The 26951-nt window shown below is 47.0% G+C and overlaps 1 protein-coding gene across 4 annotated transcripts in view; it reads right to left on the bottom strand.

Moving 5' to 3' along the window:
* The window catches only part of PTH1R (parathyroid hormone 1 receptor), a 127629-nt gene that overhangs the window by 53591 nt on the left and 47087 nt on the right, over window positions 1-26951 (bottom strand). For 3 of the 4 annotated variants that reach the window (XR_008575751.1, XM_054815631.1, XM_054815632.1), the window contains one exon: window positions 11720-11825. Coding sequence is in view for 3 of the 4 variants with exons in the window: in XM_054815631.1 (XP_054671606.1) it covers window positions 11720-11825 (106 nt within the window). In the remaining variant the exon portion in view is untranslated. Of the gene's footprint in view, window positions 1-11338; window positions 11513-11719; window positions 11826-26951 lie in introns of all 4 variants that reach the window. The other variant, XM_054815633.1, reaches the window with a different exon arrangement.

The raw sequence follows: 26951 nt of genomic DNA, 5'->3' as shown, positions 1-26951 counted from the left end.
CACTGTCTTTCCAGGGCTGTGCTGGAGCAGGGACTTAGGTCACCGGCAGACAGCTCCTCCTTATCCAGCTCTGCAGAGGAGATACACTATTAAATAAGCACTTTGAGAAGATGAGACATTTGGAAACGTGTCAGTTCACCATCTAACTAGAAGTTACCAGCACCTCAGCGAAATGTACTGAATGACATGTTCCTCCAATATCAATCACAACAGGGCAGGTATGAGGCTTCAAGTCAGAAAAATCTGATTTATTTCTCTGCATCTGCATGATATTTTATCACAGACCATCTTCGCCCATCTTCTAAAGGTAGACTGTAAAATCCTCCAGGCAGGGCATGTGCCTCAGTGCCTGAGGTGTTTGAAGGTTACTGTTATAGTGTACTCATTCATCTCACAGTTGCTTGGACTGTCATGAATACTCCCTTACAGCAGTACCGTACTACAGAGTAGTTAGCACAGATTACCGTAGTTTTAGAACAGATGTGCCTTGCAGCTCTCCTTAGCCCTTGAGGGTTGAAATCACGGGGCATGGAAATTGTAGTCATTATCACGAGCCAATGTGGTATTCAGGATGCTCTGTTTGATGTCACTGCTGGGGACTTGCCTTTTGAAGGCAGAAAGGCCAGTCACAGAGTGCTTTGTGAAAGGGCTGCGCCACATGCATCTCTCATTTTGCTCTTTCTTCATTTCTGCTTGCCCACCTGAGCCCAGTCAGAAATCCCAACATGCTGCAGGTTGCTTTGGTGGAGGAGAGACAAAAGGAGAGCCATATTGGGGCCATGCCTGCTCACTGCTCAGACTGTATCCCCAGGGTGCAATGAGGGCTATTCTCTCCTGCCTGCTACTCTCCCCTTGCCTCCTTCCTCCTCTCCTTCCCCCCCCAGTCTCAATTCCGATTTCTGTGCAAGCGGTACATGCATGTGGAGAACACATTAAAACCATCTGCGAGGCTGCTTGGCAGCTGGATAAATGCAAACACGGTCTCGAGGTGTTTATCTAGGGGTATGGAATATAAATCAGCCCGACTTATTCTGGCACCGTGCAAGGCACCAGGGAGACCACATTTGGAATACGGTGTGCAATTGTGGTCACTCTATTACGGGAAGGACATTTGGTGGATTGGAAACAGGCAGGGAGGAGCAACCAAAAAAATGACCCAGCATTTTGGGACAGGAGGGGGAGAAAGGGAGGCTTGGAGGGCCAGTGCCTCTGTATGGGGATGTTTGGTGTTGCAGATGCATTTCAAACCTGGCTGAGAATGCATGTATGAGTGCCTGCATATGTGTATGTATAGTTCTATGGGTGCATATGTCTGTAGGAAGGTGTGTGCATTGTTGACCTGCGTTGTGCAATGCAGAGGGATCGTGTCTATTTTGGGGAAAGATGCTCTGCATGCATCCAAGGGCATTTGCATGGGTAGCTGAGGACGCAGTGCTGCAGTGTCTCTCAGTGGAGGTGTGCGCAGTGTGCCCTGTGTCAATGCATGCATCTCTGAACATCTCTGTGTGTGGGGGTGCTGGCCAGCATGAGGGGAGCACAAGGAGAGGGGAGGGATGGATGGATGGCTGGCTGGCTGGATGGCTGGATGGAGATCCTGCCTGTTACTACTCAGAGACCTTTGCTGGCCTGCACACCAGTGTTTAGTGGGCAAAAAACCCCTCGCACGCTCAGCCCTGGAGGAACTGGACTTTGGAGGGGAAGAACACATGGGCCAGGGGCTGTTCCAAGTCCCATTGTCTCTTTACTCACCCCAAGGCAGAAAAGGAAAGTCACAAGATTTTGAGTGCTACCAGACAATTGCTAGCAGGACACAGCTCCAGAGAGCTGGCTATGCTGACATCACTGGCCCATTTCACATCCTGCCTGTCCTCTCACTGTGCTCACAACCTGAAAGAAGAAATATCACCTTCAACATCCCATCCGAAAACACCTGACCTGCCACTAATGGCCTGGCTCAGCCCAGGTGTCCTTCTTTCCTCATTTCAGTCTGTCCAGTTCTTCCAAAACTCTCCAAATCTCCCTCTGAGAGGGGATAGTGCTGCTCATATCAATCATTAAAAATAAGGTTGATAATTGGTATTGCAGTTTAGCCAATCCTGTCTACTGTTTTTCACCTTTTCTCCATGTTACTTTACATAACTAACACGTGGACAATTTATGCCTATCATAACTCCTGAGACCTATTTCTCCTGTGCATTGCAAGACCTATATAGCTGCTCATCAGACATTTCTCAATGGGATTGGAAGCCCTTGGCCCATAAACCTTTGCAGGTAGAGGCCAGCTGTTGGTATTTCCTATCTCTTCCTAGCTCTAATTCAGGCATGAGTGGCAAGTAGCCATCTGTGAAGAGCTGCAAGCCCTTACTACTCATCACAGTCTGCTGACTTGAATGGTAGCTGTGGTGGATGGGTTGGGTGGGAGATGACATCTCTCAGTAGGGTTTCAGCGCTCTTTTGACCCATCCCAGAACCACAGATGAGAATAAGAAGACCCAGGATTGACCAAGACTCACTGGTTGCATCTACAGTAGTTAATACAACAGACCACAGCCCATTTTCAGGCCCTTCAAGCCCAGCATGGCTCATATCCATGAATCTGAACTCCCACTCAAGCATGCCCCATGTCTTGTCTGTGACAGCTGTCCCAGGCCAAAACAGTGCTGGGATCACGCTAACAAGGGATGGCTTGGTTATTTGCAGGACAATATTTGGGCCAGTGTTCTGGACCTACATCGTTGAGCCACAAGGACTGAGAATAGAAATGGAGAAGCTAGAAAAAGCAGAAGGACATATGGGGTTTATAGATGTCTGGGGTGTTTAGGGCAAATCTTGAATGACCTGGATGCTTTTGTCTCCCTTAACTTCTAGGGCACCTGAGGCTACTCACAACCTCTGAGGACATCCTGGCAGGCTGGATGATCAGGGGGTGGTGCTTGAGCCTCTGGAGAGAAAACCAGGAGCAGATCCTGTGCTTCTGCATGCCCAGAGAGAGCCTGGGCTTGGGTATAGGTCCTTTAGGGACAATGGAGCTATAAACTCAGATGGGCAACCCACACACCTTGGGTAAATACACATGGCTGCTCAACTAAAAATAACCCCTTTCCCTAGCAAATACGTTTGTTTATTAAAAAAACAAGCCATTCTGAGGCAAGTTGCAACACCTAGGACTCTGAGAAAGGATTGCCGATGGCCTTTGCTAATAACAGGTTTGTGTAAAAATCTCTCTTCCCCCACAAAATGTCCCATCTCCTTTTCCAAACCAGGGAAAGACAGGCTTTTAATTCATGGGTGAAAAAAAAAAGAAAAAAGTCAGGTCTGATGGCTTATGGCTGGGAATTTCACTTCATCCCCTTCCAGGTTTAACTTTGGGGTGGCATCAGGCTGCCCACCATGGATGAAATGTAATATTTATGTACGTAGAAGAGAAATTTTAGGGTTTCCTGTTCTTTCTGAAAGGCTTTCATCTAGAGACTAAATTTAAATTAAAAAAGGGAGGAAAAAAAAAAAAAGAGAGAAAAGAAGAAAGGAAGGCAAATGCTTGTGAGGATAGGGTTTGGGGTTTTTTTGTTTTAATTTTTTGGGTCTCTGTCCCTCAGTGCCTTAGCCAAAAGTGGCAGATGAGGAACATATCCAACTGTGTGGAAGCACACTGGATTGGCTCAGCCCTGTCTCCCCATGGCACAGGTCCATGTGGGGCTGTGCGCACATCATCCCATAGATCAGTCCATGGAAGGTCCTCAGGCTCAGAGATATGCCTGGGAGGTGGCCAGGGGGAGATGGCACTGTCTACGTGATCTGTCCTAAGAGGACAGGAGGAGACTCACCCTCCGCTAGCTAGCATAAAACTAAACCCTAACATCTTAAGGGAAAAAAAAAAAAGGAATTTGGGGCTTTTACACATAAACTGTGGCTCATTATTGCTGAAGAAAGTTTAGAATTTTATCTTTTTTTTTTACCTTTTTGTTTGCTAGGACTTTCCTTTGGACTATCAACCCTGCTAGCAATCACAGCCACACGTTCCTACTCTCCAGAAATGCTTGGCATGTCTTTTGTTCACCCTGATGCTCCTTAGTCCCTAATTCAACTCTTGAAATGTGGCTTCGACACATATCTAATTAAATTGCATCTGGTTTATTTCAACCGAACAAGATATCGCTGAACCATGGTAGCAGATAACATATTTGAATACTCCACTTGATGGCTAATTGCCTGGTCTTTTGGGGCATGAACCAGGGATCAGACAAAAGCTAAAATCAAGAAAGACAGTGAACCTCCCTTCCAGCCTCTGGAATTCTCATTCCAATGAACATCTCCTTCCAGTCTCTACAAAACAGGTGGACACTGCTACTCTCCATACACCCATCAACCCTTTCCATGTTTCACAACATCTGATTCAAGTTTTTATGGGAATTTTTAGTAGCTGGAGATACATCAGCCCTTTGGCACAAAGACGAAGCCAGTGTTGGCCAGGATTGTGAGGGTGCAAACTGGCTGGGAGAACAACATAATCATTTGCCAGGCACTTTGGTAGGAGCTGCTCTGGAAACTGCTGCCTTTTGGCATGGTACCGTGAGGCACGTGGCACTTGCTAATAACCATGCAGGCTGAAGAATAGAAAATTGTAGATTTAATAAAACTGAGACAGTAAAAACCAGAAAAGGGAAAAGGCCATTGCTAAGTGGAACAGATGGGAGACCAAGATCTTCCTGATCCCAGAGGATGGTGGAGCGTTATTCAAGGTACTTATCTCTTCTGAGCTGGGTGCTTTCTGGGCAAGAGCTCATAAAGACCATGCACAGGCAGGACCACATTTCCCACTCAAAGGGCCAGTGCTGACGTGTGCCTCCATGCCGAATCCAAGCTTGTGCTGGAAGAATGGTGCACAGAAACCCACTCCTCAAGATCTTATTTCCCCTCCTGGGTGCAAGCAGTGGTGCTGGACACACAGGTTCCTCCCATAATGTGTCTTCTTCAGTTCTGTTAATCCGTGTCACCATTTCTAGCCTACAATTAGCAAGTAAATGCATTAGGAGTGGGTAGCTGCAAGGTGAGAGAGGGAACAGCAGGTATCAGCCCAAAATCAAGGTTTGGTGCTGATCCAGGATACCTCTCATCTCTTAAGATCCAAAGATATCTCTGAAATTTGGATTTTTCCCTTTTTAGAATGTTGGTTGAATGAATATCAAAGTGGAAAAAAAGTAAGTTGCAGTGCTGAACTGTGGGAGAAATCAGTGAATCTGAGATAAATCAATGCCCTCACTAAACTGAATGGGAACCTGCCAGTTTATACCAGGAAAACCACTGGCCCGTGAAATGCACTCAGCGATGAGATAGGCAAAATAGGAGGAGAATCCAGGTGCCCATTGCACTGCTGGAAATTTCAGATGTGTTTTCCTCATTTCAAAGCAAAACCAGAGACTTTAAAGCAAGAGCGATGACGAGAGTTTTGATTTTCAGTCAAGTGGGATTTGTCCGAAGATTTGCATCAGTTTCTGTCCACCTGGATTTGAATCTTTGGAGCTTCACCTTGAATTCCAGGACAAAAGGAAATGTGGTTTGTGGCTTGTGCCCTGGCTGAAGAGTAAGGAGATGAGAATCCAAATCTTGGCTCTGTCACAGACTCTCCTTTGAGATCGGAGGCGAGGCGTTGAATATCCCTGTGCGTCAGCTCCCAAGAATGAGGACAGCAGCCCTACCAAGCTTTCATGCCAGCTTACGTGATATTTCTTTCTATCTAAAGAAAATTAAAAAAAAAAAAAAAAAAAATTCAAGGTGTCCCAAATTCCCTCACTGCTTCCGAAAACACAGATCATTGACTATTATGGACTGGAGTAAATCATAACACTGTGCCGCAATCACACCCAGGCAGAGGCAGGGTCCAAGCAGCCCTCTGCCAGGTGGTATCTGGCAACTTCTGATGAACAGGGATAGGCATGGGTCAAGGGTGATCGCAGGAAGAATTTGACAGCACTAAGTGGATGCATACAGCCCTTGATGTTAAGTGGGGCTGCATGGGAGCAAGGAGAGAACGAATGGGGGATAAGTCAGCTTCGGTTTTCAAAACCTCAGACGTTCAGCAGGTAATGCAGTACTGCTTACACCAACACCTTTCTTTCCTGGCACTGCTCCTTTCCCTGTGATGGCCCTCTTGTTTATGTGGCTGCATGACGAACCAGATCAGGAAGCCAGCTGAAAAACAAAACCTCTTCCAAAAAGGCTCTTTCTCAGGTCAATCAGTTGTACCATTGGCCTTGCCCATGCTTGCATGTTACGGGGAATATGAAATAGCAAATGAAGTCATGCTTTTGGCAATAAGAAAACTGGCCCCTGTGTATGCACACAAGTCCTTAGAACCTCTGTCACCATGACTGAGTTCTGCTCGACCCTTGTTAGCCAAGCTGTCTTATCAGGATATAGGCTTGTCCTGAAGTCAATCCTTCCCTTTGCATAGAGATACCCTGTAGGACCAGTTCAAGACATGACATGCAGTTAGGAGCCCATGGGACTCCATCCTCTCCTTGTCTGACAGAACAGAATTACTGCTGTCTCCTCACGCCTTCCATCTAACTAACTCTGAGCTGGCAAATAAACAGTGCTTTGTTCAGTCTGGTTCAAATCCAGGTATGAACTCAAAGTGTTGATGAGAGCAGGTTTGCAGGAAGACGTCCTGAGAAGGATCCTTGGAGAAGCAAAGGCTGTCTGCAGAATTGTACACCCCTACTTCTCATGGTCTAGAGAGCCATGTGAGGGAATGCGCATGCCCATAGCAACGGCTGCATCTCTCAAGGTTCTCTTCTAACTCCATCCACAAGCTATGACACTGAACGTTGAGGGGTGCAGGACAAAACGCCAGAACAGAGATGTGACAGCCAGACCTCAGGCTGCACAGCAGTCTTCGCTTATTGCAGAGCTTGGGTAAGTATCCAGTGCAAAGCAGCTCTAAAACAGCCATGAGGTCAAAGGCCTCTTTTCCTATGACCTCTGTGGTTAAGAGTCTCCCTGGAGAGATGGGAGTCAAGTGCAAAGCCACTCCTTGTTGACTCGGGCCAAGTCTTTTAAGTGGGAACTTTCTACTTTCCCAAACATCCTACACCACTGGGCCATCTGCAGGGGTGTCGCACAGTTAGAGTTGCTCCATGCCGAAGGCTGCTATAATGGTCCCAGAAGGATACTGGCTCTACAAGCAGATCATGAGGTTGGGCAGCTGAGATCCAGCTCTTGCACCAGTGCTTTTTGGTACCTTCAGACATAGTGAAGCAGAACCAATGGAAGGGATTTCAATTTCCTTTTTCACCTTTTACACACCAGACAGTAAAGCATTTTTTCTGGGAGGTCATAACATAGATGTCAATTCCTTCAAGCAAAGCTGAATGTGAATCTTATCCCTCACAGGTGACTCTTAAACCGCAAACAACTAAGTAAGAAGTCTCATCCTTTGATGACTGTGTGATGTGCTTTCCTTATGATCTCCCCAAAACTGCTGCCTCATTGTGGGCTTGTCCTTTTTCCTTCTTTGGAATGACAAACCAAGCACAGATTTGTACATGCAAGACAACAGGAGAGACAACATGCAAAGCTCCTCCTCTTTTCCAATGTAAAAGACAGATGAATCACCCAGACCTTCCTTTATCTCCTTGTCCAGCTCTGTACATTGCAGTTAGGCACTCACCAGTCTTTGATAACTGAGCCTTGAAGAATACAGGGAGGAAGCAATCCCCCAAGAAGCCTGAACACTGCTGGCTTGTGTTCCTAAATCCCCTGGGCAGGACTAATCATAGAATGCTTGTTAGAAGGGACCTCTGAACATCTCTTGTCTAACCTTCAGCCTTCAAAACCAGTACGAGGTCAGGTCAGTCATGGCTTTGTCTAGCCAACCCTTGAAAAGCTCTGAAGATGGAGATCCCACCACAGGTAGTGCTAGACTACCCTCCAAGATTTCACACCATCATCATCAGTAGCCATATTTTACTGCAGCATAAGGGTCAACTGGTCCATCTAAATCAGCAATGCTTGGTTTCATCTGTTGTCAACATCTGGAGACAGATGGGAGGCAGATGCCACCCCAAAAGTTGCTCTTCTCTGTCCAGCAGCTCTAGATGTTCAAGGTCATCAGTAACCCACCTCTCCTGCACAAGACTGCCACCAACACTGTGACCACTTTGGCTCAAATTCATAATGGCCCCAATGACCATGACTGTTGCTTTAAGAGCGACTTCTTCAGCTGAAGGTCATTGTGCCTCTGTTACATCAGGTGAAACCAAACCTCCCTACCCCCTTTTGCAAGGCAGATTGTTTGACCTTGAAGTCCTCCAGGAGGTCACGGAGTAGCTCTGCTTTATTACAGTCAGACAGGGCAGATTGTACAAACTTTCCAGGGTCACATGTATGCTTCTCATGGCCATTTATCATCCACATGGGGATGGTTTCTACCATTTAGAAGGCTTCCAGAAGCTAAATTTAACACAGGTGGATTGAACCAGGAGTGCATGTTGCCTCCTGCATTGTGTATCTTGAACCTGGGTTTATTTGTTTCTTTTTTGTGGTCACTTTCATTGTTGTTGGAGGGTTTTTTTGTTTTGTTTTGGGTTTTTTGGTTGTGTGGTGGGTTTTTTTTGAATAATATTTTAAAGGGGCTAGACCATGCCTGTTCCCTTTTGCCCTTTGAATACCAGCAAAGCCATTTCAGGCCAAGGGTTGCACTGCTCCCCATGATCTGCAAACATACTTCTCAGCAGGGCTTGCCCCACCTCTAGCATAAAATAAGTCTGTTCTGCTCTGGCAGAAGCAGCCTTCGGAGTGGGACCTATTCATCACACTGCTGAAAAGAAAAACAAAGTCCAGGGGCAGGGGCTGAGTCTCTACCCTTGCTTTCAGGAGGCACTGGGAGCTGTCAAACAGGAAGGACCACGGCTGGCTGCCACGTGGGAGATCTTGCAAAGAGATGAGGTCCTTTATGCATCTGATGTGGGAACCAGCAGTCTGCATTGCCAGCAGGTAGACGCTGGTATAGATATAGTGGCACATCAATGCTATGGGCTGCTGTTATTATCAAATAGAAGGTCAAATGGACCTGGACATGGCTCTCTGCCTGCCAGGTCTTGCAGAGCCAAAATATGAATGCATTGAGGGACAACTCTGTCCTACATCACTAAAAATCCAAAGGCAAAACCGATAGGGGACCTGGTGGGGTGGTAACACAATCCAAGTCCTCCATGGAAGTTAGAAGAGTCTTCCTGCCACCCAAGTGGGTGCTCATCAGAAATATTCTGAGCGATATCACAGGAGACTGCCTGAAGGCTTGGGGTGGCCACCCAGGATTTATATTGCTCCAAGTCACAACCACTTTGCCCCCATAAATTCTGTCTGAATGTAGGGCCTGGTGCCTTTTAATTGTGAAGATCACGTTGCTTTTCCCAGGCTTTTTCTTTTGGGTCTGTAGTGAGGGAAGAGGCAATGGGATGAGGTCCTCCATCTGGCTGAGAAGGGCACAGACCCATATGTCCTTGGGTGATGAGCACAAATAGAAATCAGGCCCCAGTTGCTGTATCATCAAAGGAGGAAAGGACTGGACCTAACCACTTTTCACCCTGAGCTCTGAAGCCTTTGTGCAAAAACTAAGTTTCTGAGCCTTAGCCAAGCAATTAATTGCATTAAAGCTAACTCAGTGCAGATTACAGCCTTTTGTTCTGTCACCCCTCACCCCACAAGAGGATCTAAAACTATCCATCTCCTTAAACTCCTGCAGCATGAAGGAGCAGACACACTGCAAAATGGAGATTGAGTTAGTTTGTTCACAAATATCACTTCATGTGTCCAAGGGCATCTGTAGTCTAAAAATCTGTGGATGGCAGCTCTTCTGCAAAGCGGGAAGATATTTTCCAAATTGCAAAGTCCTCTGTCTGCAACCATCAACTCTTTAGACCATCTCAGAGATGGTCTGGCAGCTCGCTGCCTTGTGAAGTGCTAGAGTGAATTTCTGGGGTGTTACAGAGATGCTGCCACTGGAGGTTCTTTCACAACATCTTAAGAAAACGTTTCTTGGCAAAGGTTAAATCAGAAATCATTCTGCCTTTGGATTAGTGGACCTCTTGCAGATTAATTTGATCTAACTACCTATTGCTAATGATTGCTTTGAGTCTTTAAAGCTTTAAATATACTGCTGTGAGTATTGGCATCAAGATGATTCCTCCTCCTGGATTTGGGATTGGAAGGAGATATGCTATAGAGGATGGGGCAGCAAGCCTGAGTTTTATTGCCCGAGCAGCTCAGAGTAGCTTTTTCCAAAGCCAGGAGTTGGGTCCATGAGATATCTAAGTGACAGTGCATTAGATTTCTTTCTGTTCCAGTCAATGGCAGAGCTAATGCTGGCCCCAGTTGCAGAACCAGGTCTCAAAACAGGACCAAGGGCATGTTTGCAAAGCCCTGTGATTTAATTTTTTTTTTGCTCTACCAAACTGACCATGGTAAAGAGCCCAAAGTCTGCTTGTCAGTCATATTCATCTCCCCAGCCCTACCAACACTGCTGCTGACAATTAAGGAGAGAGATCAATACTAAATGCTGACAGTCTCTTAGAGAAGAGTTAGAAAACAGGGTGTGAGAGCAAGAGCAGCTGGTTGATATCGGCAGATCCCAAGGTAGGCAGGTGGTCTATAGTACAACAGAAGGAAATGCCTTTGCACATATGGTTTTTAATGAGGTGTTAATTGGGCATTGGGTGAACAGGACAAAGAAGCAAAAGAGGATGTGGCTTGAGGTTTTAGCTGATGCAAAGCTGGAGGCCTGGAATAAAAGGAAAACTGGGCTTTTATGGCCCCTTGCTGTCATTTCCAACAGGAGAGGGACACCAGGTGGGCAGGCAACTCTGCTCTAACATCACAGCTGGCTCTGGGGACCTTTCCCTCTGCTGGTGATGTCTCCAGGTGCTCCCACAGTGCTGGCTGTGGGAAGAGAGATCTCTGAGATGCAATGGTGAAGGTGGGAAGCATTTGGGCTTGTCCCCTTCTCTCAGGCAATAGAGGGAGATGGGACAGGACGCCCACCCAGGACTAGCTGAGTGGGTGCAGGGTGCCTCAGCATACAGCCCCAGTGCCAATAATTAACACATGTGAAACTGATGAAAGAAACCAATTGGGGATGATTACTTTGCTACCCACATGAGAGAGCTTTCTCCCTTCCTTCTCCCTCCAGCACTACATCTGGTAGTGATTTTGCAGCCCAAAATAGAAAGGAAGTGGAAGAAAGAGGCTTAGCTGAGCTTGGGCCCATTTGAGGAGAATGAGAGAGTATGTCAGAGGGAAACGGAGAAGGGGTGTCGGAAGGATGCTTTGTTTCCCATACCACTGGTGTTTTGCCGCAAAGGATCTTGGGAGGACTGATGGTTGATGCTATCTCCCATGCTTTGCCTGGTGATGCTATCTCCCGTGCATTGCCTGGGCTTTGGGTATAGTGATAAGGGCTGTAATCCCATGACCATGACTCTTGCATCCTCCTGACTCCTTGGCATCTGGAGTTCTGGAGCAGGAGAAAGAGGCTGTGACAACTTTGCTTTCCAACACCTTGTGCTGAAAGATCCTCCCCATAGTGTAACCCGAAAAACCAATTTTCTTCAGCTGCCTCCGTCACATGCTCTGAGCTCTGCCTATGGGGCTGAGGGGAAGGGCTGGGCTTGAGCAGAGAGGGGCCCAGCCCCAGCCACGCAGTCTGGGTTAGAACACTCACCATGCACCTTGGGCACCTTGGCTTTCAGGTGTCGTTCGCACTTGGCCTTGGCTTTTAGTAGTAGGAAGATCTGCTCCTCTTTGGTGATGACATCATCAGCATCCACCTGCAGCAATAAGGAGAAATGAGGTTAAACCTCACCATGGGAAGAGCAGAAGGACACAGATTTTCTAGATAATGCCGATGATCTGAATACAAAATCTCCTTTGCATCAGTAGTTTCCTCCACCAGCCTTGCTCTGTGTATCTCAGTTTGCTCAGCAATTAGTGTCCCAAGCAACACCTCTTACAAGATGACGTGTGGAATCATCTGCGTACGTGGCAAAGGAAGAGCACGCTGCAATTGCTTACATCATGCACACACATGCACGCACAGGAAGGCAGCAATTTCTGGGGTGGTGCACCCCAGTTTGCAGGGATCCAAGTGGAAAAAAACATCCTAGGAAATAATATTGGCATAGCATTTTTAAAAACGGGTCCCTTTGGGACGCAGAAGCATAGGTAAATATAATACTCAGGGAATGGCAAAGCAATGCTGTGTTTCCTGACACCTTCCTCTGGAAAATACTGCCAGGAGTTAAAAGTACGAAGGACTTCTCTCCTCTTAAGAATTGCAACCTGCCATCACCAATGCGGTGCTATTTCCCGCTCTGCACGCAAGCCTTCAGCCATGTGGCATCAGGCTCTACAAGCATCCCACCTCAATCCAAGCACATGTGCGGGGGGGGGTGCCTTAGGCAGGGCTGTGAGCTGACAGCATCTGCCCCCAAAAGCTGAAGGCTCAGGAAGAGAGTCTGTGAGCATCACCCTGGGAAGATTAGATTTGTCCTCCTGTAGGTCTCCAGAGGTCAAGGGACAAGAAGAGGGGGAACAGGGAGGATGCTTTACCCAGAACCTGTTTTACCCTCCTCTGTTTGCTGCTTGCTGATGCAGGGTGATACTCAGCCCTCAAAGGCACTTGCTGGTCATAAAAAAAAATAATCTTGCTTCGTGAAGCTGGCACATTCCCAGGCATGGCTGGCCTCGGGAAGCTGGGGGTACAACTGTGGGGAAGGCTCGTTCTACAAATGCTTTGATTGTTACAGCATGCAGAGCTGTCACCTAATGCAATATGGCTGCTTTAATTTTCTGCTGTGCCTCTTGGGTGTCCTGCTCAGAAATCCTACTTAGCTTGTGTGTCCTGCTCAGACATCCAGGACCAGTCCCACTGCCAGATAAAGTCTGAGATTAGGAAGAACTTTCTCCCAGGTCAGTTTGGCAGGAATGGATGGAAATTTCATTGTACCCATCCCAGCTACACTGGGATGATAGTGCCTTTGTTCTTTCCTGCTTTTTCCCCCTAAAGGAACAGTGTATTTAACCTTCTCCTGCAGTCATTTTCTACTCCACATTTGAATGGGTGAAGCAGATTGCACCCTGTAGATGCTTTGTGATTTGCAGCATGGAAGGGGGCGAGGAAAGTTGTGGACTATGTCCATCTACTGACAAACCTCCCTTGCAGGCTCTGACCACCCTTGCAAAACCTTTAAGGTTTGGGTCCATCCTTGGTACTCTGCCTGTCACGGCAGAAGAGTCTCTGGGAGGTCAGGACTGGGAGAGATCCTCATCCACAAGATCACCCCGAAGCTGGTTCAAAGCACAGAAGAGCCACGTGTAACGCCTTGTAGGGCTCCTGAATTAAGGGTGTTGGTAAGGCACTAGCCTGAGAAAATTAAATAACGTAGTAAGTTGGGATAAATCACTGCTCTTCTCATTGCCTCTGTTTCCCTAATATTTCTCTGTCTTGATTAATCAGACTATAAATGCAATGAGAGCAGATGTTGCCTCTCTCTGGATTTGTACAGAATTTAGCACTAGCTCGTAAAAGTGTAATGTAAGCAAGAAGGGCTGCAGTACTGTTCTATATAAAAAGCTACATCTTTTTTTTTTTTTTTTTTTTTTTTAAACTTATATTGACTTTGCTGGTGAGACCGGCCACTGTAAATCTGTAATGCAAAACCTAGGGTAGCGCTCCACATCCTGATGGATGGAGCAGACCTAAACCTCAGTGCATAGTACAGGCAGGCAAAGGAAAGAATACAAAAACCTTGTGAAGCCTGCAGTGATCTGCAGATGAGAAGAAAACCTGCCAATAGGTTGTAGAACCTGCCTGTGGAGGTGGCTGCTCATTTCAAACCCTCCGAAGCACAAACTCCCCAAACCCGTGGCTATCCAGAATTAAGGTTCCTTCACTCATTTTAAGTTGATTCATTTTGGAAAGCACGTAAGATAAACCAACTGGAGGCCAATTAGTTCTCGAGCAAGACTTACTACAAATGACATAATGAGGGTTAATGAAATCCAGCTTAGAAGGAAACTCAGATTCAATTTCTCAGTGTGGTCCTAAGGAGGGGAACAGTGGATGTTTGAGCAGCTGGTGTGGTAATGGACACACAGATGGGTAGCTAGATCTGATAAGGGGATTTTGAGTAAAACAGAAGTTAGTTTTTCATGTCCTTGGAAAAAATCCTTCAGAAGTGGGAGTTGGTTTCAAAACCGCGTTAATGTTAATGCAAAACAAAGCCATCCCTTTCCAGATGTTTGGCCTGTCCACATTTAAGGCAACATCCCACATTTCAACTCTTTCATTGGAAACCTAAAGCTTGTGGGTCAAATCCTGATGTCACTTATATCTGCAAAAACCCTGAGCGATCCCACCAAACCTGGAGGAGTTAGTCTGGATTTATAGTAGCCAGAGTAGAATCTGACCTCAGGCATTTCAAATGATTCATCCCTTGCACGCTTAGTCCTCAGGCTCCTTTGGCCGTGCTCTGAGGGCCGGGCAGCTCCCAGCCAGAGGGATGTATGGTCTCCAGGCCAGGCACAGAAAATAAATTTTCCTTCCCAGAAAGGGAGATTAGGCACAGAGCACTGTGCCCAGAGCTGGGCAGAATGGCTGGGGCAGAGCGCTGAACTCAACCCAGGTTTTCAGCTTTCCTGAGCCCTGGTTACCAGTCTTAAATTTCTAAAAACCTGCCAGACCCTTTAAAAAAAATAAAAAAAATTCTCCCCATTCTCTCCTCTCCCCCAAAACTGGTATAAATGCTAAGCGATATGTTTAGGACATGTATTTCCGTGGTTCTCCTTGGTCAAGGAGGCTGAAACACGGATGGAAACACATATATGAATAAGGACAGAGATTTTTATTAAATCCTGTGACTTTAAAGAGAAACTTATTCTCAAGAGACTTGCAGGAAAACTATGCAGTCTGGGAACGCTGCTCCTTTGCTGCCGAGTAACTCACATTAAACACCTAAGTAAAACTGGGCTGATAGCTGGTGCTTAGAACTTGTGGTCCCCTCCTGTCCCAACCCCACCTTCCATCCCTTTGCCTCCATCCCTTGTCAAACCCCTTGCTGAGACCTTTCAATGTGTCAGCCAGGCTGAAAGCTCTCCAGGGACAGAGGATTGAGCTTTATGCTGCCAGATCAGACACTGAAATGGCTCAGCCTTGGGTTTGAGGTACAGTAGGTGGGGGGTGGCAGACACCCACAGCTGGAAACCGTAGAGCAGATTTGGATCTGTCAAATGCTGGAGCACTTTTAACAGTTTAATACCACTTTTTTCTGTGCATCTGATTTTCTTGCTCTGGGTCTTCTGATCTTAAGATGATGCCACCCTATTCATCTTTCCATCCTGGCTGTCAAAGGTTACAAGAAATCCACAGAAACGTTTGCTTTGCAACATAGATGCACGCATAATATTAGACGTATTTGGATCTGGCTTGGCAAAACCTTCTCTTTGACAAACAATCTGAACACCTGATCCAAAAAATACTGTGGGACAGCCTTGCCAAAATCATTAGCAGTTGCATATGCCAACTTTTTGGAATCTGAATATCCCTAGGCAGCGAAATAAGTGCCTTCATTTTCAGAAGTGCTGAGGTATGGGCTGCAGAAGTTCATAACAGGTGGGAGCTACTTCTGGTGAAGCAGCCACTGCTCTGGAGTGGATTTGGATCGGGGAGAGAAATGGGGCTGGAGATACTGGTATGAGAGGTGTCTGTAAGATACTGGGTGGTGAGGAGAAAGGGGGCTAATTAGTCACACTTTTGCAGAATATGAGACCTGGGAGGCACAAGATGAAGAGAACAAGGTCTAAAAGAAACAGGACAACACATGTAAGCAAATCACATCAGTAGATTCAAAATAGGATTAGACAAATTAATAAAGGACAAATCCATCAGTAGCTGTTAAACACTGTAGCCTGGATGCAAACTTCTGATGCAGGAAGGTCTTAAACCACGAATCAAAAGCTGGAAGATGACAACCATACAAACTGTCTCTTTTTCTAAACATCTGGCAGCTTTTTCTAAACTGGCAGCTACTGGGGATGGTCTGTTAGGATAGAAAATTGACTGAATAAGGCCATTTTCATATATATCTATAGGCCCTCTATTTTTCTAAGGCCACAGAAACCTTGTGCCCTGCTGAACATCCAGGAACATATATATACATTCAGGGTATGGTCCAGTTTGACACGCTCAACACAATCTGCTCTGTGTATTCTCTGCACATTCTTTCTGAAAAAGTAGATAGCTAGTGCTAGAAGTGCTTCATCCAAGCAAGCCCTGCAGCCGCAACTCACCAAGATTTGCATATTCAACATTTCACTCATCTTTTACCAACAACCTCTGCTATGATCCCACCCATTCAGAGCCCAACACCTCTCATTCTGCAAATATTATCCAACAGAAAGGAACGAGCATCATCTGTGCTCACCAACCTGCCTTGCTGACTAACTGGGGACATCCAGGATGAGATTTATCAATCTGAGGTAATCACCCAGAGTGCCCCTTATAGTTGCTGAGTATTTAGATACACAGATCAGCTGAAATTCCTTCCATCCTCAAGCTACTACCTAAAATAAATCAGATCAGCTGTGGGGATTTTTTCCCCCCTTTTTTGGGGCAGCTGGAGGCTGCAGGTCATGTTAGCAGCACTGAGAAGATCAGTGGAGTTCAGGGCAGAGCTTTTGCTGGCATGAGCTCTGGGGACAAGAGAAGCATCTGAGAGAAGTCAGAAACAGTGCCACGGAAAGCTACATCTTCCAAATCCAACTATTTGGGAGTATGAGGTCATCGTGCCCCTGCAGAAGTTAATCACTCTAAAAGAACTGACAGCAAATCCCTTTTCATGAGCCGTCCCTAACTTGCTTCAGCATAAATTCCTGCACCGAGCTTACTTGGCATCAAAGATGCACAAACTCAAGGGACACAGTCAGGCTGGGCACCACGCAGGTAGGTGCAGAAGGACAGTTCTGTCCTTCACTCCTGCTGTTACCAACTAGGTGCAGCTGGAAGGGATGGGGGCTCCTCCCTGGCCTCCCCAGTTTTGCAATCAAAACCCATCTGCTACTCTTTCTCAATGTTTATCACCTCTTGGCTTCCCAGCACTGCCAGAAAAAAAAAAAAATCCTCATGGGGAAAAGATCTAGGAATGTTGTTGTTTTTTTTTTTTTATTTCTCCCCCTTGTTCAGAGAAAGCAGAAATGCAGGGCAGGAGGCAGGCCAAGCTGGGAAGGGTGAAATGACAATACTATCCAGAGGCTGTTAAATCAGTTTTGGTTCAGCTTTTTCCCCCCCTTTCCCTTGCCCCCAGAGGAGGCCATGGGATAATTATGATAATGTTTTCTGGTATTTCCATTTCATTGGCCGATCTCCCAGCCACTAAAGTAAACCCCAAATCTCAACGGGGAGGTCATATTCATCCTTGTTTATGGGACTCATTTTCAGAAATAACACTATACTTTTTGTGAAACTTCCCTGGCAGCAGCTCAAAAAAATAGCTAAAGGCAAACAGATTCCTTGGTCAGGGTTGAGAGCATCACAGCTGCTCGACGGGCCCAAGGCAAGGGACTGCTGGTGATCACCATCTTGGACAGCAGTAGACCAGGTAATCACCGGTGTGAAGCAGAAAGGGGGTGCAGGCAGGAGGGGGGCTCAGGAGAAAGAAGGGAAGAAGGTGAAAGTGAAAATGAAAGCATCGGTGCCGGTGATATGGAGGGAAAAGGGAGGTGGGTCCCCAGGGTGTGGGAACAGGGTGGGACACAGGTGGAGCTGGCCATGCAGGTCGCACCTCAAAGAAGCCCTGCTGATGTTGGTGATCATCTCTGGAAGGGTGATCACGGTGTTGTCCTTTTGTGAGGAGTGAACCGGATGGACTGGGGTGGGGACACAGCTTTGGGGAGCGTGACGGGATTTTTCTAAGGTTTTCCTTTAACAGTGCCTGAGGCGAGCTGGGTGAAGGGTCTAACTGAAACACCAAACCAAGCAATATAAAGTCATGAACCAAGTCCTTTTTCTGCAACAGAGACTGCGATTGAGCTGAGGGCATGAGCGGAAGGGAAATTAAATTAGAGCTTCATTCCCGCCTTGCTGATGGAGCAACCCCTCTCCTAAACTCTGTAAGGGTCAAGATAGCTGTTAGAATTAGGAGACTAATCTAACCAAGTCTAATCTAACATCAGACCTGCAGCTACCACAGGTGAGCACACCTCTAACGATATCAGAGCATCAGGCTGGGCTGGAGGCGATGCAGTATTGATACCAGGCATGCAGACAAGGGTGGCACAAATAAATAATGCCACAGAGTAGAGATTCATCTGCCTTTGCAGCAGCTGATGTAGCTGAGCCAAAACTGGGTTGATCAGGAGCTCGTGGCGATGGGGGATTGCTCAGAAGCAGGAAAAGGTGGCAGCGCGGAGGTGGCTGGGAACACAAGGCATTGCATGAGGTTGGTCAGTAGTGGGGTGGCCAAGAGGGGATGGTGTAGAATTGAGATCCTGACCCCTGTTTTTTACAAATGGAAGAGGATGGATTCTCTCGATTAGTTTGTGATTGGGTTTAAATATCTAGCGTGGCTTCTCTGCTTTCCTACACTTCTGCAAGTGAATGTTTGTACAAACCCTGCATCTCCTGGCTACTGGTCCCTGCTGGTTTACTCAAGTCCAGATGAACCCTGGCAAGAATGGAAGGACCAGGGATTTGTATGTGCTGTCTTGGACAAAATGTACCCTGTGCAATCTCTGTTACTGGGTCTGCTGCCAGTCCTATAGCAAAGTACGATCTGCCAGGCTGCAACTCAACTGGTGATTAACCGTGCCCCGCGTCTGGCTGTATTTCACACAAGAAATACAGGTACGCTTGCATTTGCTGGATTTGCATGCTGGCTTTTGCAGTCAGGGCACGTGCACCCTGGTAAGCAAAACTTGTTGGGTTCAGACGGAGATTGTGAGCCCGCTACTTGACTCTGGAAACCAGCACATCAGGCAAAATACGTCCCTCATCCCCTGAAAGCTGCTCTGGATTTGTGATTGGACTGTGAGGGTCTGGCACTTCATATTTCAGTGATGGCTTACAGCATCTCCCTCGTGGAGAGACAGAGCAGAGTAAATACAGATAAACGGTGTTTATTCTCTTCTAATTTGGGCAATGTTGGATTTGCCCACTGCCCAAATAATCTAATTCCCTTTCTTAATTTCCTGCTACCTCCATGCTGCTTAGGCTCTGCCTGCCTGCACGTTATCAGTGCCTTGGCATTAAAAAACATACAGAAACAACAACAACAACATCAACAGCAACAATTTGTCGCAAAGAGGAGCTAACTGGGGGGCAAGAGCAGGGAGTGGTACTTGTTCTGCCCTGAGGGATTTAATTTAACTGAATAAGCATTATTTCCAACATCAGGGGAAAAAAAAAATGTGGTTTGAAACCTATTTCCTTTCAGGTTAATGCTGGAAAGATTTAAAAATAAATAAAGCCAAAGTGCCAGTCGGTCCGGCCAGAGATACAGTAGCGAAAGCAGCAGAGGCACGATCCACTGCCAGCAGCTAATTGCAAAAGCTACGGAGCTGTGGTTTGCTCAGGACACTGGAGTAGCGAAGAGGATGGGGCGGAGGAAGGTCGTTTAGTAGCAGGTGACCCTGGACTCATGGACAGGCCAGGTCCAGGCATGAGAAAGCAGATTTGAAGCCACCCCTGCTGCTGGGTCTGCAGCTCGTGTGGGCTGCTGCAGCGGGACTGATGTCTCTTCCCCTCGGGCGGCCGCAGATGCTTCGCTGAGCGCGTGCAAATGGGGGGGGTGGAGGTGGGTACGACAAGTCTCAGGGGGACTAAGCATCAGATTTACCCACCTGCCGTGGGACCAGATGCGAGCCTAGCAAGAGTTCTTGTTCCCTGAGCTCTGCTGTGCCCCATGATGGAGAAGCACACGTCTCTCTTCCCCCTCTGCCAAATATTACCCCTAGTGATGTTGCAACGATGGCAGGAATTCAGATTTGAGGGCTCAGGCAGGTGGGTGCTGAGCTGAGCTCTCTGCATTGCTGTCCTGCCACGTGAAGCCATGTGTGTGTGTCTGTCCCTCACCCCACCGCACTTACAGAGGATGGGAATCAGCCTCATGAGATGTCTTACTCCTTTTAAAGACTGAGCTTTGGGACAATAAAATCAAGAGGGTGTGAAGACAGAGGGGTGAAAGGAGGAGGAGACCCAGGAGGCACCCAGATGAAGAAGAGGCTGGGGGAAAAGGAGTTGATGTGAGGAAGAAGGAAGAGCTGGCTGGATCCTGATGAAATAGGACTCTGGCCACAAGCCGGGGAAGCTCTGAGCAGCTAGTGCACAAGCTGCTCTGCCCTCTACCTGCTTTTCCCAGCCTCCCAGAGGGTAAATGAAGTTGGTGGTTTTGCCTTAATCCCTTGACCACATCACCCAAACCACCGCCTGCTCCAGAACAGCAGGACGTCTCTACCCCGGGTAGCTGGGCTCGGGAACCCTGTACTGCAGCTACGGAGAGCTGAATAACCTCCTGCTGTGTTCAGGGCTGTCTCAGTCCTTCCCACCACTGCCCTCACCAGGCTGGCTGGTCCCTGCTCTTCATCCAACCCTCAGACCCCAACCTCCCATGTCTAGCAGGTGTCTACACACTTTTGAGGTGCTTGCCTCCCTGTTTCTGAGTGCCTCGTTGCCCTCTGAGGAGAAGGACACGTTCCTACCCTCAGACATAAACCCATCCTCTCTGCCCATGTATAATAGAGTCCAGATCTCAGCATGGTTCTCGCATGACTGCTGTAATTAGAAAAATGCCAGTGAATGGAAAGAGGAAATGTCGGCATGGGAAGATGCTGGGCAGAAATGGGAATGTTGCCTCCTGTCACTCTTTCCTGGGGAATCCTGCAGGCTGAGCTGGTCTCCTTGATGCCCTTCCAATCCCATTTGCTCTCACTTTGCCTTGGGGAAGTCTCATCCTTCAAGCAGTACAAGAAAAGTGGGAAGAAAATCTGCCTGGACAAAGTGCAACTTGCAGACTTATGATAACTCATGCCAAAGGAAATAAACTGATTTGAACATGGATGTCTACTGCATTTATATCCATATGGCAAAAAATTTCTTTGGCATGGAATGATACCATGACAGCAATAGAAGAGGACCTCTATCATCCTTGTCACTTCCAATCTCTTCAAGTTGATTACCTGTATGGATCTCCTTTCTTAGCCATCCTGGCATGCCAATGCCTCTATTACTATGTGATCTCATGATTTATGGTCATCACATATCATTTATCAAGGAGAACTGACATTTACGATGCATTTCCAGGATCTGGAGTTTTAGGAGAATATCTGTCTCACCAAAATGACTGTCTGCTTTACACCCCTGGAGTAAATAAGGTGTAACCCAAGAGGGTGAGCTATGAAAAAAGATCCTTCCAAGCAAGGAGAAAATTCACCACAACTGCTTATCAGTGCTGCCCGAGCAGAGGAGGTCTTCCCAGTGATTAGAAGATGGAGCTGGTGTAGAGAGGTCGGCAGTGATCAGTACTGATTTGAGTTATTTTCTTGGATCATAAATAACACACATCACACTCCACACTTGTGCAACCGGATTACTGTAGTTAGGAATGATTAATCCCAACCTAAAGCTAATGTCTAAAATATTCAGATGAATCACGCCCTGAAACTGCCAGTTCTCCCCTCTGACTACACTGGGTCCAGAGAAGGACTTGCTCAGCTGGAGGCATCCACGTCTCCACATCTCTCATGTGACATGAGACAAACCCTGCCCTGAACGTCTCAGCTGGGTGTCCAAGCTTGAGATCAACACAACCCAAGGACTGTCTTCTCTGTCTGGACCAAGGCAGGGGCTGCAGGCTTAAACTCAAGCTAGAAAAGCAGTTCTGTGCTCTCTGAGCTGCCAGAGAGATGCAAGATTGCTCCTTGGTGCCTACTTGGCAGCTGAACGTGATGCCTGACCCTCCTGTGACTTGGGGTCCCCTTGTTTGTTGCTGATGGAGTCGTCTCTCTGTGCCCCACTGGTGGAAATATTGGGAGGACCATAAAAGAAAGCAGAGGTCACTCTCTGTTTTGATCTGTCTTGGCTCACACCACTACCTTTCTCTTCAAGGAACCATACAAATAAGTGCGCTCTAAGACCCGCCATTTCTCAGCTTGCGGGCCTACCTTCTCTCTCATTTTGTCCCCTCATTCTTTGAAAGCAGGTGGTTTGTTTTGGGTGCGTACCTTGCTGTCTACAATGATTGCTTCACAACTGTCAAGGCTGCAAGGCTTGATTTCTGCCCTTTTGTTTTTCCTTTTACATTTTATTTTGTCTTGCAAAACAAGAGCCCAAAAGGACACCTCTTTCCTCCCTCCCAGGCTGCTACCACAGATGCAAGGAGGATCATCTGAGTACAGGTCCTGTGGTCCTGGAATTGTTTAAGGAAAGTCTGCTGCAGTTATGTGGCAGATAATGTCACTTGGACAGAACAACAGAAGGCATGTATTTTTCTTCATTCTTCGTGAGAAAGTCCAACTCCTTCCCCTTTACCTCCCCAGTTCCCTTGCAACTCCCAAACCCAACTCCCTCTTTTGGTTTCTCTCCTGGTTCTCAAAGCTTCAGGCAGTGGTTTTGTTGTTTGTTTGTTTGGTTTTTTTTTAAAAAACCTTTCTAGGAATACCCTCCCTGGATGAGGGAGCTGGAGTTCAGTCCAGTACTCAGAATTGTCCTCAGACAAGACAGATGGTTGCAGTCAACTGGGCCAAGGATGCAGACAGAGCTGTCTTAACACACTCTGACACGTATTCCCTTGTTATCCTCCCACGGTGGAAAGTACTGATAAGAAGTGCAGGAGAAAGATCTATATCAAACCATGAGATTAGAGCTTTAGAAAAGGAGTACTTTTTACTTTTATTTCTCATACCAGCAGCAAAAGAGCTGGGGGTTACAAAGCACAATATGCCCTGTGGGAGAGTGCTTGGGAGGAGGACGCCAACAACCTTTACTCAGCTCTCCAAACGGCACAGAAATGGGATTCTCTCCATTTCACAACTACCTACCACGGCTTGTCTGAAATCAGGTCAATACTACTAATGCTTAAGAATAAGAGACTTCCAGTGGAGTGTCTAATTGAAAGTCAAGACAGCAATTAAAAGAAAGGTCTATGAATCAACACCTGCTATTAAGTAGCAAGAATTAATACCTATTATTCAGTAGTAACAGCAGCAAAAAGTCTGGTGACTTTAGTCCGCAAGTACTAATAATAGGTGTGCCACTGTCACACCTCAGCAGTCTTTAGATGCTCAAAATTAGACAAAATACAGATTCATATATAGAAATAACAAATATTGTATATACTCATCCAACCCCACACATACAAATATCTTTGTTTTTCTTTCAAATCAAGCCAAAACAAGATTTTCCTATATTGCTTGTGAAATTGTCATTAAAATGTCGACTATAACATCATTAAATTCCCCCCAGGTGCAGCTGTAGAGGGAAAATCTTATTCTTCCTATTATTTGCCACAAAAGTGACAGGAATCCCAATTTTTCTGAGCAGTGCAGAGGTAAGACAATCAGATATCCGCAGTAAACCACACTTGGTTTCCCCAGCAAGATGGATGGACAGTCCTGGTGTCAGGCTGCTCTGGCTCTCCAGTCGTGCCCAAAGGCACAGCCACTTTCCTTTGCCAAGAGTGTGCCGGAATTGGTGTTTCAGGATAAAGGTTTTGGATCCAGTGAGTGATGGAAAGGTCTTGATAAAAACATCTCTGAGCTGCTCTGCATTCCTTTAGGGTAGAGCAGTGCCCCTACCACCACCAGCTGTTGGGAACTGAGGCACACAGTGATAAGGGCCGGTGACATCTCACCTAACCTGAAGAATCTAAAATGCAGATGTGGCATTGGAACTTGACATTCAGGGTCCCTTTAGAAGATGAGAAGAGAAATAAGCACTTTCAGGGAGCTGCTCTTCTGCTCTGCATTAGGACTTTGACACCAGGATGAGAAGAATCATGCTCTGGACTCGGCTAGCTGTATTGGTTATGTTTCCACTGACTGTACAAGAAGCCTGGGGTAAATTCAGCCTGAAAAAGCTAATCCATGTCCCCTGTAACTCTCATCAGTCCTCGCTTCACTGTCTGCCACCAATGATCATGCAAGTACCATGTAGCATGCGAGGGTTTGAGCCTGGACCTTTAACAGTGCAGACACCTCTCCTCTCATGACCCCCTTCCTGCCAGGGCTGGATGAAGCTCACCAAGCAGCCCTGAGCTCTCTGCCTTCATGGGTTGCCATCTACAAGACATCCTTTAAGAGCAATTTCAGTACTACTGTCAGTAAGTGATGATGGTAGTGTTGCACTCATCTTTCTAAGGCTCCAAAGCTTGCAGAAGAATAAAGAGAAGACAGAGCATCCCAAGCAATCAGATCCCTCTCCTGATGCCAAATGCTTTGAGATTCAAGGAGTGAGCTAATGCCACTAATCTTTAACCCCACGGATAAATCCTAGGGTTAGAAAAACCCTTACGCTCTCTGAGGGTGCCTATCAAAGCAATAGGTCAGGCACTAAAGCATTTTTCTGTCATCTTGACAAAACCCCAGTGGTTACAGCTACCCAAGATGTAGGATTCACAGACAGCTCATGAACAAAATGTAGTGTAAAGCCAACATCCCAGAGAACAAGGTGCCTATGTCCTCTACACCTGACCAGAGCTCTCACTGCTGGTCGCCCCCTTCTCCTCCCGTGATGGCACAGCTGCATGACATGAGACTTCAGCAAGGAAGGTCCCAGTGCTGCATGTGCAGGAAACTAATACCAACTACTTTGTCACTCCAGGACAAGCAATTCCAGTTTCCTAAACAGATGTCCTTGTCCTTGTCCTTGTCACAGGAAATGCTGGGACTTTGTACCAGTCCCAGAGGGAGACAAGATGGACAGTAGCCCACCATCGCCATCAGTAACCCCAAACTGCTTTGGTTTTTGCTGAGCTATGAACAGAGCCCAAGGAAACACTCGTGGAGCATTGGGGAGCGACTGGAGGCTGATGTCACCCCCAACACCCCATATGAGCTGAGCCCAACTGGCAGCAATCCTGCCAACAACAGCCGCTGAATCCCCAAGGGCAGCTGAGCAGTCAGATGCCACCCGGAGCATCCTCTTTGGCATGCGTGATCCGAGCCATGGAGCTATTTTAGCAGTGAGGTCAGGTGCTGCTTGAAAGACAGCCCTGACAACACAAAGCCCTCTTTTTTTGAATGCATTCATCAAACAAACTCAGAATCAGGCATTTCAAGGCCCAGCTGTTGCTTCTCCTGGGCTTGGCTTTCAGGTGGAGGCCAGACAGTGGTCTATCAGTTGCCTCCATCTTTTATGGATTCCCAGAGGTGGGAAGCAACTCCATTGGAATGCCACTTCAGCATCTCCCTAGCTGTACATACAAGGTCAGATTGCCTCTCTTGGTGCAACCACATGCATGTGAAGCAGCTAGGAAGCAACCTCTGTCAGCAAAGGTCCTGAAACTTTGGATGTGGGGTGAATGTGGCCCCATGTGTGTTATAGGTTTACCAGCCCTGAGGTTGTCAGTCAATCCTAGCTGGAAAAGACTTTTCCAGCTCTGCTGTACAGGATCCTGACTCCCATGTTTGGACCTGCCATTGTTTTTTATTTTTTGAGATGTCAATTCACTGATGAGATTGAATGATTATTCCAGAGACCTATGAGGTGATTTTGTGTAGGCTGTTGCTCACCTCAAGGTAAGGGAAAGGCCCAGCTGGAGATGCTTTTGTGTAGCATCATCCTTGGCATGCCTCAACCAGAGTGTCACCCTTGGACCCCTGAAAAACTCAAGGCAGAGCTGAGGAGCATCTACGAAGGAGAGATGTTGATCTGGACAAAAGGGATAGAGTGAGGGAGAGGGCAATGTCAGTCTGCAAAATGAAGTAGGGTCCACAGACTTCATGGGCTAGATCTTCACATAAAGGTACTACACTGAGGACATCCACACCCATCATCATCTGAATACCCTTACATCCCACCTGCCCTTGTAGTCATTTCAGGTTCCTCATACTTCTCAAGCCTAGAATGGCCCAATACTGCCAGCCAAAAGGGGGATAATATGTGGAGGTGACCCCAAGTTCAGGCAGACCATGAGGGCACTTAAAGGAGTAGGGCCAGGACATGGGAGCACATGCGGTGTCAGGCAGCTCCTGGCACTGACCGGCATAAGCCCAACCCATCAGCGTCTGCATCAGCTCCCTGGTTCAGCCAACGAGTCACAGCTCAGCACCCACAGGGCACAACATTCGCCAAGAGGCCAAATAGCCTCAGCTGGGAGTTTGGAGTGATCTTGTCTTTCTCATTTGGTGTTGAACTCTGAAGAGTTCAGGGACCTACATACCTTCGCAACTCTAAACGTTCTTGGTAACTACGTCTGTATCGCTGCGAGTTCGGAAAGTGAGCGGAGGTGACAGCCTTTCTGCCTCAGTTTCCCCCAGGCACAGCAAACCTTCTCACCTTTCCTTGCCTTATCTGTTTTGACTACCTCTAATTTTTTTTGTGCATATGTATCTCACCGGGAGAGGGAGTGGTGGGAGGAGACAAAAGGGCAGATTTCAGAGCAGGCAGCTGTAATGAGCTACAGAAGCATTAAGCTCTTTTTCCTTGGTGTCAGGGAGAGTTCTGCTTGCAGCAGGAATAAGGAGACAGCTCCTGCAACCTGAACTGCTGCTCTGCAGCCTTTGTGTTGGCAAATCATCGGTCTTTTTGCTCAAAGGCTTGACTGAATTTCCAATGCAGATGCTCCAGGCCATGTTGTGATTTCTTTTTTGCCTTTTTTTTTCTTTCTCTTCCCCCCCCCCCCGCCTTCCAAAACATCAACTCTTCATCCTACAGTACACTGCTGAGCCCTGATCAGTGATCAATC

Source organism: Grus americana, chromosome 2 (assembly GCF_028858705.1).
Source record: "Grus americana isolate bGruAme1 chromosome 2, bGruAme1.mat, whole genome shotgun sequence".
Taxonomy (NCBI): Eukaryota; Metazoa; Chordata; class Aves; order Gruiformes; family Gruidae; genus Grus; species Grus americana.
The sequence above is the reverse complement of the archived record's forward strand: the minus strand, read 5'-3'. Positions and strand labels throughout refer to the sequence as shown.